The following is a 15155-nucleotide window of genomic DNA, read 5'->3' as shown; positions in this document are numbered from 1 at the left end:
TTTAGCCTCACCACTACAAACTATCATGAGTAAGCTCAGCTTTCTATTTCTACTGCAGTAGCTGAAAATACGTCTGGGTTGTTTCCAAGTTTAAATGTAAGTAGTTCGACAGTACGGTTTAAACTGGTGGAAAACTACCAGCTTTTATTGTCTCTGCCTCTCTCATCCACTCTCTGTCTCGTTCTTTTGAAGAGAGCAAGGGTGATTTCCTGTCACTGGTTGCTGTGTTTGCTTTGTGAAGCTGAGTCCCAGCGTATTGATGGAGACTAGTGTTTTCATAACATTTATATCCCTCCTCTCGCTCTTTCTCTCTCTTCTGATGACATTATCCACCAAAGTCCCCCACCCTGACCCCCGGTCCCTGCGCACTCACACTAACCAGGATGTGACTCCGTGCGCCTCTGCCTCACTCCCTGCATTCCTGCTCCGCATACACACAAAGACCCGCGTTGGCCTCCTATGCCTGTGTAGAGTTGTGTAAAGTAGTGAGTGTTTATTTGACTGTGTATGTGTGTATTATCGTGGTGTTGGGCCACCTGTATGAGACAGGGCAAGCATTTGAGGAATGTCAGTTTACATGATTGTGCAGGTTCATCTCGGTGAGATAGGAGAGAAGGAGAGAAAGAGGAAGATATTAGAGAATAAGTGGAAGAGCCAAATACTAAAAGAAGCAATTTTTGGCTTGATATAAATATAAAAAGATTTGATGATACTGTGTATTGAAGAAATTCATAAATTAATTATATTAACTGAGTTATAATTATTTTTGAATAAATAATAATAATAATTTTAAAAAAGTATTGTCATGAGTAGTTTTTTAAAGGAATAGTTCAACCAAAAACTAAAAATTCTATCATCATTTACAGTATGACTTTTCTTTGTCCATGAAATATCTGTACAAAAGGTGGTGGAATACAAAAGACACATCATGTGATTATTATTTGATGAATTTCTGAGGATATGCTCAATAGAAGATGTACAAAAACATCCCCTTAAATAAAAAAATTATATTACCACCTGCTTTCATTTGGCGGTTATAGCGTGTTGTCAGTTGCACCTGGCAATTATTGTGAATTATATATTTTGAATAATGAGCCTAATTTATGTAGAAAGGAGGCATTTACATGCAAAGGAATGACATTGACTTAATTTAAATACTCAAGACAAGCACAAACTAGATTGAAGGTGGTTGGTGAATAAGACACAGCTGTTTACGCTAAAATACAACAAGCTAAAGTGGTGCAACTGTTTGATGAATTCATTCCACAATGTCCTGGCAGCTCTTTTCTATACATCGAAGGCAGACAGTGACCACAAGCTCCAAAATTCACCATAAAAGTGCCATACAAGTAGTCCACATTACTTGCATGCTGTATTCAAAGTCTTCTGTAGCCATGTGATAGCTTTGTGTGAGGGACAGACTATAATATTTCCAGAAGTAAAAATCCCATTAATTTTGTCATAGGGGAATTGTTCCTTTAAAGACAGACAGACCTTCCATGAGCTCCGATGATTTTGAATCGTCGGGATATGCTTCTGTTGAAGCCATCAGTCTAAGTTATTTCAACTTCATTAAAAAAAAAATCATGTTTAATGGCGGAATTCCTGGTGAAGAACTAGATTACCCATGGTCCTGCAGAGAAAGATCCACCAGTCAAAGAAACACGGCAGACAAATCACATCAAAGGAGCATAGTAGCAACCGCTCCATTTCATGACACACTATTAATGTTGCAACCAAGTCTGTCTCCCTATCAAACTATTTATATATTTGAATATATATAGATATTTTGCAATAAAATGTTGATATATTATTACTATACTTATAATCAACCATTTCAATAATTGTTTTATATTTTTCCATTGTTTTGAATTTGATTACGTGGGTTTGTATTTCATTATATCATGAAAGAATTTTTTGGCTTCAAATTAAAGTTTGTAATGTTGTGATTCACACTGGAGCTGGTTGGTTTGGTTCATGGCTTAGAACAGTTTAATGGAGGATTTTATTAGAGCCCTTTGAAAAAAAATAAAATAAATAAAATTAATGGGAAAACGCTTCCAGGCCCAAGAAGGCCTTAAAAGTGGGCGGGCACTGTTGTGCTCTATTGAAGTCGTTGTTCACTGAAAATCTTCACCTCCAGCATATCTAAAAAATCTCATTTGTGCTTCAGATTTGGTGACTCGAGATGTGTTGTGCCAGGTTTGATGGTCAGTGGTGTCAAAAGCCATTAGTTCTCATGTGTTTCATGACCGATTTTGATGTGATGCATTTTAATGTTTTTAATTGAATTCAATGACATTTGAGAGCTGTGGTGGAGAGAAAAATGTATTCCTCCATATAAAAAGTCCATATTATTTTCACTTTAATTTATGCAATGTTTTACTTATATTTCCTTTACCTCCGCATGCTTCAAACTGATACCATTACTCTGCAAATTCAAGACATTTTAAGTTGGACACTGTAAATAAGAGAAGGTCCGCATGCTGATAATGTCCTAGAAAAGAGTCTCTTATAAAACAAAAGTTTCGGCCAAAAGCCTCCCTCGGTGTCAGGTTGGACACTGTGAACACACCTGATAAGAAATGTCAAGACATGTCCACCCAGCCAGTGTGTAGTCACAGATGGTGGGATTCTTTGCATGGTTCAGTCCTCACTGTCCCTCTGTGGGTGTCATTCGTTGACCTTCAGACCTACTGGTGGAATGGCTAATGAACTTTTCTTTCTCTCTTAAACTCAGCCCCAATGGCCCATCTATGGATGAAGCTTGTTTTCGTGGTCTCCTTTCAAATGTAACATCTGATTCTAAATCAAAAGATGTTTTTGAAGTGTTGGGACTCTGAGGGCCTAGTAGGGGTTGATGAGGGCCGAACCCAAGAGGGTCGCCACTGGCCCTTTGCCCCGTTCCCAAAGTCAGACCATTTGCAGACATGCACACACAAAGAAGAATGCCTGCACTGGGACATACAGTACAGGAAGTGACAGGAAGTCCGGTAGAGGACAATAAGATAGCAGTCTGGAGTGTGTGAGGTCCATCTAAACATTTTCATTGCTGTAAAAACAATTCTCTTCCTTGTCTGTCTTTCGCATTCTGTCACACGCTATTCATCTTAAATATATGTGGTGCTGCATTATGGTTAGAAGTGAGCCCTTAAACCTCTGTTTCTCTCCACTTCATTCATCTTCAGAAGCCACTTAAAGCCCCCATGAATAGATTTGATGACTGTAAGGCTGTTCACACAGGCAGAAAAAAAATCTGATTTTTTGGCCTATCTTACTCAAATCCGTTTGGGTTTTTGTAGTCTGAACAGGACAAAAACACATAAAATCAGAATTATACAAGCCTGATCCAAACCACATTTGTAGTGTGAATGCAGAGTTCACCGGTTGTTTTCCAAGGGACTTTGAAAGGAAAACAATTATGATGGCCATGCTGTAGGACCATTACAAACTGAATTTTCAATAAAACAGTGACTTAAATGTGAGTTAAGATTGAATGTTGTATTACACATTTCAGCCCTCCGACAGTGAAAGGTAAAGTCTATGCAGCCAAAGCAGAGCAAACCTCTTTTCAAATAATTTACCCACCCAAAGAGATGCACTAATGTGCGGTAACACACTGGCTGCAAGCCACCACAATGCGATAATGAATTGAAAGTCTCACACGAATACGGGATTCTTCAGCACTTTAATACAGGACAGGGGTTCTCTTCAAGCATCTCGCTGTCTAAATGCACCTTTATGTTTCAATACGGGAAACAAACACAAAGCCTTCAAAACATTTCACAGCCCGCTAAAATACAGGACAATAGGTGTCCCGTATGGGAATTCATAACATCAGCCAAAATCTGGGACGTCCCGGCTAAAACAGGACAGTTGTCCTGCCTAGCAGCAACAAACATTGCATATGCCACCTCTACCGGATTTTAAGCCGTTGTCTGTGACAAATGTGTTAATATTTGGATACTGCCCTAATTAAAAAAATAAACAATGGCAAAACATCCAATGCTAAAGTCTCACACATCATGAACATAAGCAAGTTTGCATCGTTACTATGACAACTAATGTGGATGTGTTATCCAAAGCAACTATCCTATCTGTCCACATATAACCTGCAGTTTGAACAGTCAGTTAAAAAAAAATCAGATTTTCTCCCCTTTTCACCCCAATTTGTAATGCCCAATTCCCAATGCGCTCTAAGTCCTCGTGGTGGCATAGTGACTTGCCTCAATCTGGGTGGCGGAGGATGAATCTCAGTTGCCTCCGCATCTGAGACCGTCAATCCGCGCATCTTATCACGTGGCTTGTTGTGCGCGTTACTGCGGAGACGTAGCACATGTGGAGGCCCATGCTATTCTCTGCAGCATCCGTGTACAACTCACCACACACCCCACCGTGAGCAAGAACCACACATTATAGCGACCACGGTGAGGTTACCCCATGTGACTCTACCCTCTCTAGCAACCGGGTCAATTTGGTTGGAGTCACTCAGCTCACCCTGGATTCGAACTCGAGACTCCAGGGGTGGTACTCACTTTGTTCTGAAAAAGATTTTTACGCCCTTCACAGCAACTTTCATACATATATGCAATATTCCAAATAAAAAAAGACATGCACGCTGTTCTTTTGTGGAAATATGAGAGATGCTTACTCAATTAATTTTTAGTACTCCTGCACAGTAATTTAATCAACTCAGTAATTGTCATTTGCAAAAATGTAGGTAATGAACAGCCTGATTTCATGAAAATTACGTGACGGTGGCAACTTTTTTGCAAAATTATATTAAGTGGTTCATTACACTTATCGCGGCAGTTCCGATTTGAAATGTCCACTTGTGTGGCGCTACCTCCCTACCCTAAACCTTAAACCTAAACCTAACCGATAGTTTCATAAAAAGCAAATGTGAGCTGAAAAACGCAATTGCTGAAACAGCTACATCATTTTGTGGTGCTTCAGTGACCCTTTTGCTTCACATGTCTACTTACGTGCACTGCAGGATTCTTACCCTGGTGTGCAAGTTCAACACTCTCTCAGATAGCATTGTGTGAGGATCAGGGCGAGTGTTCATGAACTGATAATCTGCCATTTTACTTGTGATTTGTGTGAAAATGAATAAAATTTATTGCTGTTTTAGTGCCACTAGATTTTATTTCACCAGCAAATTGCCATGATGCATACAACCAATCCAATCATTTTGCAGCAATATAGGTATAGTAATATTATTCTATATGACCAAGTTTGTCATTAAACTCCACTTACTGTGCTTTCTCTCATTTGTAGATTGATTTGTTCATTGTGTAAAACACAATCTCTCTTCTTCTCACTCCAAAATTTTTTTTCTTTTCAAACATACTTGTGTATCGTAGCAAACATTTACTTTTGTTTGGACATGCGCAGATAGAAATGAACAGAGGATATTCCAAATACAATACTTACTTGACACAGAATTCCGATTGATACAGGCATGCCACCTGTCTTATTCTGATTTCTGGAAACCAGAATATTGATTTAATAAGGTTATGGCAATTGAGTTAATGCATTTACATAAAGCATATGTAATCGAAATATTACCAAATTACGATATATATCAGTATTTTCATGTCCATGTAATGAGCATGCCCATTTTGATTGTTTCTATATCTCTCTCTTCTTGTAGAATATAGATGTGACAAACTTCAGCAGCAGTTGGAGCGATGGCCTGGCGTTCTGTGCTCTGCTACACACCTACCTGCCTGCACACATCCCTTACCAGGAGCTCATAAGCCAAGACAAGGTGCTGCTCACACACTAACACACAGACTTTAGCAGCATTTAGTAAAGTGTGAGTGTGTCTCAGGCTTGATCTGTCACCTCGCCATATCTTTGGTGCCCAACACATTTAGCTATCAAACATAGTGTGTTAACAGTCAAGGCTTCAACTCTCCTGACCTGTCAGATGGAATGAATTACTGGCTTCTGTGGATTAGTGTTGACAGAATACATAAACAGATGGCACACAGAGAGATGTAGACACAATGTACATAACAAATAAACTGCTGCTCTGTGTTTATTTAATCATGCACACATGCGCACACACACATATACACACGCAAAGAGCCATGGTCTTCAGAGCTGTGTGACAAATTGAAGCCATAAGTATAATAGTGATTGCAGGAAGAGGTGGGACATTATGCTTTTGAATTATTCACGAAGCCACTTTCAGTGTGTTGAGAACACAAATGGCTACTGAAAGGCCTCATGTGGCAGCTTCATCATGCTGTTGAGTGCTCTTGAGTTTTGCTGGAGAATTTAGCACAATTTTTTGCTTGAAAAACGGGCATTTGACACCTGTTTTCCACTGCTGGGAATAATATTCTGATGGCCAACGTTGGTCAACTGGTGAATGCAATGCTGTTTTTTTTTTTTCTTCCTTAAAGGGGCGAAATCTTACTCTGGCTTTCCAAGCAGCCGAAAGCATTGGCATCAAGCCCTCTCTGGTGAGTGCACAGTCGCAAACACATATTACTTTTATTTTATAATTAGTGATGCATGCAAAGGCAATCAACACGATTATCAGTCATACTTAGGATTAGGGATTTTGACAAACTCCTAACCCCAAGTATTAACTATTAAACTGTGCATAACGTATCCTTTCTAAGCAATTGGACTTGCGATTTTCGCCTAGCAGACAGTTTTTAGTTTAGTCATAGTTTTAGTCTTTCGACAAAAATTTCTTTTAAATGTATTCAATATTTTGTCATGTCATATTCATTAATCTTATTAAGTTTTACTCTAAAATGGCATTTAATTTAAGCCAACAAAAATAACATATTTCAGCCCAAACTTCAATCAATATTAACACAGTGAATATACTGAAGTATTAGCTACTTTATAGAAGTTACTGTATTCTGAATTCTTCATACTTTTGCAGATTGTTATTCATTTTTCGTGTTTTAGCCAGTTTAGGATATTGCATTGTGTGTGTAGCTTTTACGGAAACACAAGTTTTCTTGTCATATTTTTCATCATCAATATGTTTTAATTAAAATCGTTCAATTATCGTCATGATATCGTCTTCGTTATCATGGACGAAATCAAAAAATCCTTCATCAACAAAGTGATTTTTCATCAGTAATTTTGGTAACAAGATTGCCAGCGGTGCTAGCAGACAATAAAATGGGCAAAAATCTCATAGACTTCCATTGAAGAAGGGGCCCCAATCAGATCTAGGGGCCAGAATATAATCACATCGTGACGGCAAGTTTATAATGGGCAAGCACCATTTTCATTTTCATCAGAAAATGTACGATTTACACTAATCACCAATAAACCATTTCGTAGGATACAGATCAGTAAGCAAGATTCCTCTCATCTAAATTTTAAGAAAATAAAAACAAACAAGCTTCAGAGAATGAATAGAAACTTTTTCCTGAGTTAATACATCAATTACAGCAAACACACAGCAGTACCTAGTGAGGCTTTCAGCCTTCCGTGTGAGCGATTTGCACATCTTGAAACATTGCTTTGTGTGCATGGACCAGAGTAGCACATTTAAATACACATAGTTTGCATCTGCATTGTAACTGTTAGAAAGTTACACTCAGTCAACAAGTTTTACAGTAGGAAGTGAGCTTACTGTCAGTCGTCTTTCCCAACTATGTGCACCAGTTCAAGCTGACCCCTGACACCTCTATCCTGTGCTTTCCTAGAAAAATAAATACCGGACACTGAAGCAATGTATCCCAGGAATTCTGTCCGCTAATGTCAGTTATCACTCTGACCTGTGTCTCTGCTGTCTCTCTAACATCTAAATTAAGCATTAAAATGGTGAGAACCAGGAAACTGCACTCCAACTTCCTGGTTGGCCTGCAGTTAAAGGTGTTGTAAGTGATTTCAACAGTTTTGTTTTCAACCGTCTCTCTAAAACCCCACCTTCCAAAGATATGTCCGCAAACCCAAAGTCAGCAATCTTGAATGTACAAAATTATTCAAAGGCAGAGAGCAGTTCTGATTAAAAAATCATGTGGGCCAGTCCCCAGATTTTTTTTTTTTTTTTTTTTTTCAGGGCTCTCTCAAAGACAGGTGTGATTTCTCTAGAAACCTCTATCAGTGATATCTATCAGGTAGTAGCATAATTTTTTAATCACTTACAGCACCTTTAAGGTACTAGTGAGTCATGGTGTAACAGGTTCCCAGTTGGGTTAAAATTTGTGAATAAACTGTACAGTAGCAATGATTTTAATGAGCTTTTTATTTGTCCATTATGTTTCCGGCAGTAGGGCAGTTTCCCTCCTTGTGTCAACACTTGCAAGTATAAGAGCGTTACACCCTGTCTACACCAGATGCGAGCAGCATGTTGCGTCGCATCAAAAGGAAATATATCCCATTATTATCAATGACACTGTCTATACTAGACATAGTATAGTGTAGAGACATAGTGTCGCATAGCACCAGTAGTAAACGAATGCCCCGTTCTTTTGCTGACGCACCACAGAGCTACTCCAGTCACTTTATTATGATTATGATTTTACTTACCAGATATCATATGTTTGAATCTTTTTGTCATGAATGTTGTGTAAATAACTACTACATTAAAGCCAGCTCGTGAAGTTTCTGGTCTCTGATCTACTAATTTAAATAATCCTGTGTTTCTAACTACATTTATACTCAGTTTTAGCAACATTAACACAACAATAGTAATTAAGTAAATGTTTATACCAGTGGGTGTGTGTTGAAAATAAAGTAGTATACTTGTTTTCCCATTGAATCCGTTGCTGAAGTCTACTTAAGCTCACAACTGATTGGTCCGTGCTATCTGCACATCATTTAGAATGTTCACTTCAATGCGTCCAGTGTAGACAGCCTCAAGTCATTGCAGCACGTTGCATTAACGGATGCACATGGTGTAGACGTGTTAAGACAGATCATTTAATAATAACTCTGATTTAAACCTCACAAATCGATAGAAGGGAGTTTGATTCATTTCTGTGTAACAGTTCTTTTGAAACTGATCTGTTGTAATAAATCAGTTCAACAGTGGTTCATCATTACTCAAAATGCTTATGGAAGTAGAAGGCTTTAAAATGTTTTAGTAAGAAATATTGAAGATATACAATGTACAGTATTGTTACAATGGTGGCGCACACAGGTAAACATACTTTTAAGCCATTCTGCTGGAAACACATACACTGAAAAATTTAAACCTAAACAATGTGCTTCATGTGGTAACATTTGTATGAACTGGTTTCACTCAAAAATATTACTAAACAACGCTGAATCAACCATAACACTTTAAGTTACACTAAAAAAAAGAGAGAAAAAAAATCATTTTAAGGGTTAAATCAGGTAGAAATATCCTTAGGGTATCAATTGCAGTTACCACTTTTAACACTGTAAAAAATTAAAAAGAGAGATTTAGCCCAGCACTAGTTGCCAGGTGAGACCTGGAGTTCTGAGTTGGCTCTCTATCAGTTGTTATCAAAAAATCACTTGCAGGTTTTACAATACATAAGTTTAACAGCATTTGTGTGTGCATGCTGAAATCTGCACATGCAATGTGAGCTGGAGTATGGAAACCGTGTTTGAATACAGTATAAAGACGGTGAAATTATGGTCACTGTAGATAATGGCTCCATCTCATTACCTTTAGAATTGGCAAAACGATCTTGAGTGCCAGTGGTCATGGCCACTTATACAGCAGAAATAGCTAATGGATGGTTAATATGGAAAGGATGCTGTGAGAAATCTCTATAAATCTGCCTGTCTTGCTAGCCTAAATTACTGTTACAGATACAATGAATAACAGTGACCACTGTTTAGGTGTCATATTCATGTAGATTTAGCTATATATACTGTATGTGTGTGTGTGTGTTTGTGTTTACAAGGGTATTATGCTATAAATGTGGTTTATGAGGACATTTCTAGTGTCCCCATAATTCAAATCGCTTAAAAAAACATACTACATTTTTTTTTGAAAATGCAAAAAGGCAGAAAGTTTTTTGTGAGGGTTAGGTTTAGGGTTAGGGGATAGAATCTGTAGTTCATACAGTATAAAAATCATTATGTCTATGGAGAGTCCTCATAAGGATAGCCGCACCAACATTTGTGTGTGTGTTTGGTTTGTATCAGTTGCAGTTATTGAAAGCAGCACTTTAGATATTGGTATAAGCAACAGTGGTTGAAATACTCATATTGGTCGATTAGTTTTGATGCTCATTTTTGTTCTGCTTAATGCAGAAATTTGAATGATCACAATCTGTACTAATTACTCTGTCTGACAAGTAATTAAATTACTCATTACTAATTACTTTTCTAAAACCCATATCAACTTTGATCAGATGGACAAAAAAGTGATAGACATCAAATTATTTTTTTAATTCTTTCAAATAAATCCTATAACATCATATAAATTATTCTTGATCTATAACTCAAAATATAATTATAATTTCTTCTCCAAGCAAGTACATTTGTTGCAAAAGGCAATATTTCATGTCAGCATCGTAGGCAACATTTGTAACAGTATAGTTACAGTAAACAGTTTAAACAAGGCACAGCGGCCCCTCAGCAAACCAGAGCAGAATGGAAAAAATATTCAATTAATGTTTATATGACTTCCCTGCAAAAGTGTACAAAATATTGTGACTTGACGCATCGCTTACAAGGTTATGTTTGTCCCTTTCAGCCACCGTGCCTTACCCACAGACACAACAAACAAATGTAAAGAGGATTAAAGCATTGGATCCATGTCTGAACGTCTGTGTGCGTGTTTAAATTGAAGATACGATGGTATTAAGATGAGGAAAATATTCTGGCATGCCTCTCTCCTGTTGTCATGTTTCCAAATGTTCAGTGCCATCATGGGATGTTTAGAGTGTGGGTTATGGAAGACCTTGTATCCTCTGGCTGAAAGCTCTGCAGGTCAGCAAAATGTTGTGAGAGAGAATAATAAAAGAGCAAACAAGAGAAAGAGCAGAGTGCGCGAACATGTTAGACACCTCCATCTATGTCTGCCTATGCCATATAAACACTGTTGATATAACTGCTTCTTGGTATTAAAAACAAGAGTGGTGAGAAAGAAAATCAGAGTTGGAGGAAAAACAGGAGAATTACACCCGCTGGGGCAATTTTAAAATGACCTGTAAATGTTTAATGATTCTCTGGGTTCCTACACGCCCGCAGATACTATGGCGGGAAAATGCCACATTGCACTAGATGATTTAGACACAAGGAAGAAATAGTGACTTGAATATAAAGGCAGATAGTAATAACTTTACTAAGCTGAAGTGGCTTTTTTTTTTACTGTAATGGCATGTTTGAATAAATTCTTATTTGAGTTGTTTAACCATTTGATCCAAGTGAGCTGTAGTTTTACTTTAGCCTAGAATAAAAATGTTGTCATCATTTACTCAACCATCATGCTATTTCACACTCTTTCTTTTCTCTACATAACATAAAATATAAAATAAAATAACACAGTGTTTCATTTCACACAGTTTATTTTAGTAATATTTTTTGTCTTTTGATGAAAATGTCCTTTAAATTTAGCTAATAATTCATCATGTGAAATTCAATAATTGTAGTCAGTTTTACACTGACTAAAATGGCATATCATTTTAGTCAACAAAAATAAAATTTTAATGACAATTTGCAAAATGACAAAAAACATATTTACAATTCAAGTTACGTTGACTAGTTCACCGGCTCATTCTCTTCATTGTCTTTGCAGATGTAAGTTGTATTATTATGTTTATAATGATATATGTTTATATAATGTATTATATAATGTAATAATATCCATCCATCCATCCATCTTCTGTAGCTGCTTGTCCTATGTAGGGTTGCCGGTAGCCAATCCAAGCTGTCTCGGGCCGAAGGCAGGGAAACACCCTGGACAGGTGGCCTAATGTAATAATATGTCTAATATAATAATATATATTATTATATAATGTAATAATGTATTATGTTTATGTTGTGGATATACAATAGCTGATTAATGTCACATACTGTATAGGATGATTTTGAGAGAGGTAATTAACTCATCTTCATTATTGTTGACAATATCAAAAAAGCTTGTTAAGTTAAAAGCTAAAAGTTAAAGCTTGTTATGGTAAAAAGCTTTAACATTCTGTTAAACCAGTGTTAATCTCGCCAACGAAATTACAGATGAAAGTGTTTGTTGACGAGATTAACACTGGTTTAGCAAAATGTTAAAGCTTCCTGTTATTCGCTACAAGGTTTTCAGTAAGTATGCACATGGTTCCCGTTTTTAACATTCAGTTAACCGCAAGGTTTCACTAACGGTTAATCAGTTTTTCGTCAGGATTTGGGACGTGGGAATAAACAACATTTATTGCAATGGAATTTCCTCAAACAATACTGAAAATTGCAGCAAATAAAGTGCACAGTATATATACATAGATCTTCACATGATAAAATCTAACATTAAAGTCGAACAAAAATAATACATTTGTTACTGCCTGTATACAGTATGCACTCTGCCCGGGCAGGTTCACATTTCTGTGAGGGAGTGAACGCAAGTATTGTCATGTGTGAGGAGTTACACTGCTGTGGTTAAATAGCCTCTTCAGAGTGCTTAGATTTTTAAATAGTTTGAAATCAAATGCCATTGAACTTGTCTAAATATGGTACATAAATATGTACACCAGAGCAAACTGGAAAAAGCACTGTCTTACAGTTTATCAAGTGCTGAAACTTTGTTTGGTGAAAAACAACCTGGAATCATGTTTAATGGTGTAACGGTCACATGAAGCCCTCTTTTTAACCTGAACTTTTTCAGGACAGCAATAATAAAAATGTAACTTCTTTTTAAATTTACTTGGTCTCTAAAAATGCTGCTATCCAGTGCAAGATGTTGAAAGAAAAACAGTGAGATTCAGCACAACAGTCAAAGACGCCTGTCCAGAGCATGTTAACAATACTGTATATGGAAAAACAGCGCAGGCGCACACAAAAGCATGTTTGAACAGCCCCTAACTTGCCCTATACTTGAAAAACGGACCCAGACTCGTCGGGTACCGGTAGGGTTGAAGAACTCTTTTGCAAGTGGAGAAAAATAGAATAGTGATTTTAGTATTTGAATAGTGGTGCATCGAGCGGTTAGCCGAATGTCGACTATCCGTGCACATTTTCAGTGAATAACAACTTCAATTTCTGACTATTCCTAAAACAAAACTATAGTATGTCTTCAGAAGACTTGGAATATAGTGCACAAGTTGAATGGACTACTTTTATTGTGCTTTTTGTCCTTAATGGAGCTTGACAGCCTCTGGTTTCTATATGCGTTTTTAGTATAGACAAGAGCAGCTCAGATGTTCTTCAAATTTTCTCTCTGTGTTTCCAAATTTGGATTAACATGAGGGTGAGTAAATGATGACAGGATTTTCATTTTTAGTCAAACTATTCCTTTAAATCTGTGGTTTACTGAGAATTTGATAACTCCAGCTGAGATCTGTTAATGACACTGAGGATGGTCTGAGTGTGTGCGCTGTGGACGTGTTGCAGTTGACTCCATCACATGTGATAATTGTGACCTCTTATTGGCTGTAACGCTAAGAAAGCACTCCTGCTGAGCTATTCTCTTAAAACCATAATCCACATATTTCATCAAGACAACACTTACAAATGACTGGAACATCCTACCGCCAGCTGAATGTCTCTTCTTTAGAGGCAATGTTGCAACCTCTGGCAGTTTGTCAATGTAATTTGTGCAATTGTGTTTCTCTTCATATATACACTGTTCTTTTAGAGACATGTACATTATCTTATGTTTTCAAAAAATCTCCTTTACATATTAATGTCGTTCTTTCTCTCTCTTTTTGCAGAATATTGATGAATTGATGCACACAGACCGACCGGACTGGCAGAGTGTCATGCAGTATGTCTCTCAGATCTATAAGTACTTTGAGACTTAATTCTTGAAGGAAGAGGAAGGTGAACATAAGGGCAAAGAAGCACTTTTATTTGCTTGGTCCAGTTCTCTTACAGCCAATCGCTCACTCACACTCACACTCACACACACACACACACACACACACAAGTCAGGTTTCCTCTAAATACAACCAGCATTTCACAGCACTTAAATACTCACACATTCTGGCCTCAAACATCTCCTTTTTTCATACAATCATCCTACTGTTCATTTCTTATATGGACCTACAGTAACTAATTTTTGGAAGTTTGAACTTGCTTGCAGAGTGTAGGTTTGTGTAGTCCTACAATGAAACATGGTATAGTTTTTTAGTGCTAATTTTTGCTCTACGTTTAGCTCTAACCTTTATTAAAAAAAAAAAAGTATGATTGACAATATTATATATTGATATACCTATAAAATAATTTTCCCACAAATTATTTTAAAGATGATTAAGGCATCAAACCTTGTTGACAATTTATTTGAAGTTTGTCACTCAGAGACAACAAGCATCTGTCCCAGTTATCAAAAGAGCCTTACGTGTATTTACTCATTCCTCATTAACTAACACTAAGATTATTTCCCTATTACTCTAGTTAATTATTTTCTAAAAACATCTCAGAATGTCAATGTCTGATTGAATATTGTAAGACTGTTCAAACAACCATTATTGATTATTTAATGCTTTTTGTGCCTGTTTAAATGACATGGAATGTGTTTCAACTAAATGTAAAGGAATTTGGAAAGTACTGTCAAAGGGTTTAGGCTGGTCAGCAGTATGTACTGTGCCCAAAAATAAATAAATGCTGGATTTCAAAATATGCTGATTCAAGCTTATGGACAAGCAATCATAAAATTATTTTTGGACAGAACTAAAATACATATACAATGAAAGAAAGCATCTCTGTTTTCAAATGTCATTGTTGAGGATGAAACCATCTCAGACATGGTTTATCTTACTGCATCATATTGGAAATGTTATTTATTGACATTTAATAGTTAGATATTAAAGGACTGGGTATGTTATTTTTATCTCTTTGACATTTCAGTTTTGCCTTATGACAACAGATGGTTAATGGATGATAATGTGAATGGTAATAATAAAGATTTTTGTCAGTCATAAATATTGCTTTCTTGTTTGAATTCAAAAATCATTTGTTTTTGTTCATATTCATTTAGAATGATCCTTTGTGAAAATGACAAAATTGAGATAAAACTTTCGACAGTCAGTGTGAAATGGAGGAGTCAT

At 36.8% G+C, this 15155-nt stretch overlaps 1 protein-coding gene across 6 annotated transcripts in view; it reads left to right on the top strand.

Annotated features, from left to right (window-relative positions):
- LOC127440208 (cytospin-B-like) overlaps positions 1-15035 on the top strand; it is a 204973-nt gene extending 189938 nt beyond the window's left edge. For 4 of the 6 annotated variants that reach the window (XM_051696670.1, XM_051696671.1, XM_051696673.1 and 1 more), the window contains 4 exons: positions 5657-5773; positions 6417-6476; positions 11798-11883; positions 13821-15035. In XM_051696670.1, coding sequence (XP_051552630.1) covers positions 5657-5773; positions 6417-6476; positions 11798-11883; positions 13821-13836 — 279 coding nt within the window. In that variant the 3' untranslated portion in view covers positions 13837-15035. Of the gene's footprint in view, positions 1-5656; positions 5774-6416; positions 6477-11797; positions 11884-13820 lie in introns of those variants that run through there. The other 2 variants (XM_051696672.1, XR_007897094.1) reach the window with 2 other exon arrangements.
- The last annotated feature ends 120 nt before the right edge of the window (positions 15036-15155 follow it).

The sequence above is a fragment of the Myxocyprinus asiaticus genome, chromosome 4, assembly GCF_019703515.2.
Source record: "Myxocyprinus asiaticus isolate MX2 ecotype Aquarium Trade chromosome 4, UBuf_Myxa_2, whole genome shotgun sequence".
In the NCBI taxonomy this organism is placed as follows: Eukaryota; Metazoa; Chordata; class Actinopteri; order Cypriniformes; family Catostomidae; genus Myxocyprinus; species Myxocyprinus asiaticus.
The sequence above is the reverse complement of the archived record's forward strand: the minus strand, read 5'-3'. Positions and strand labels throughout refer to the sequence as shown.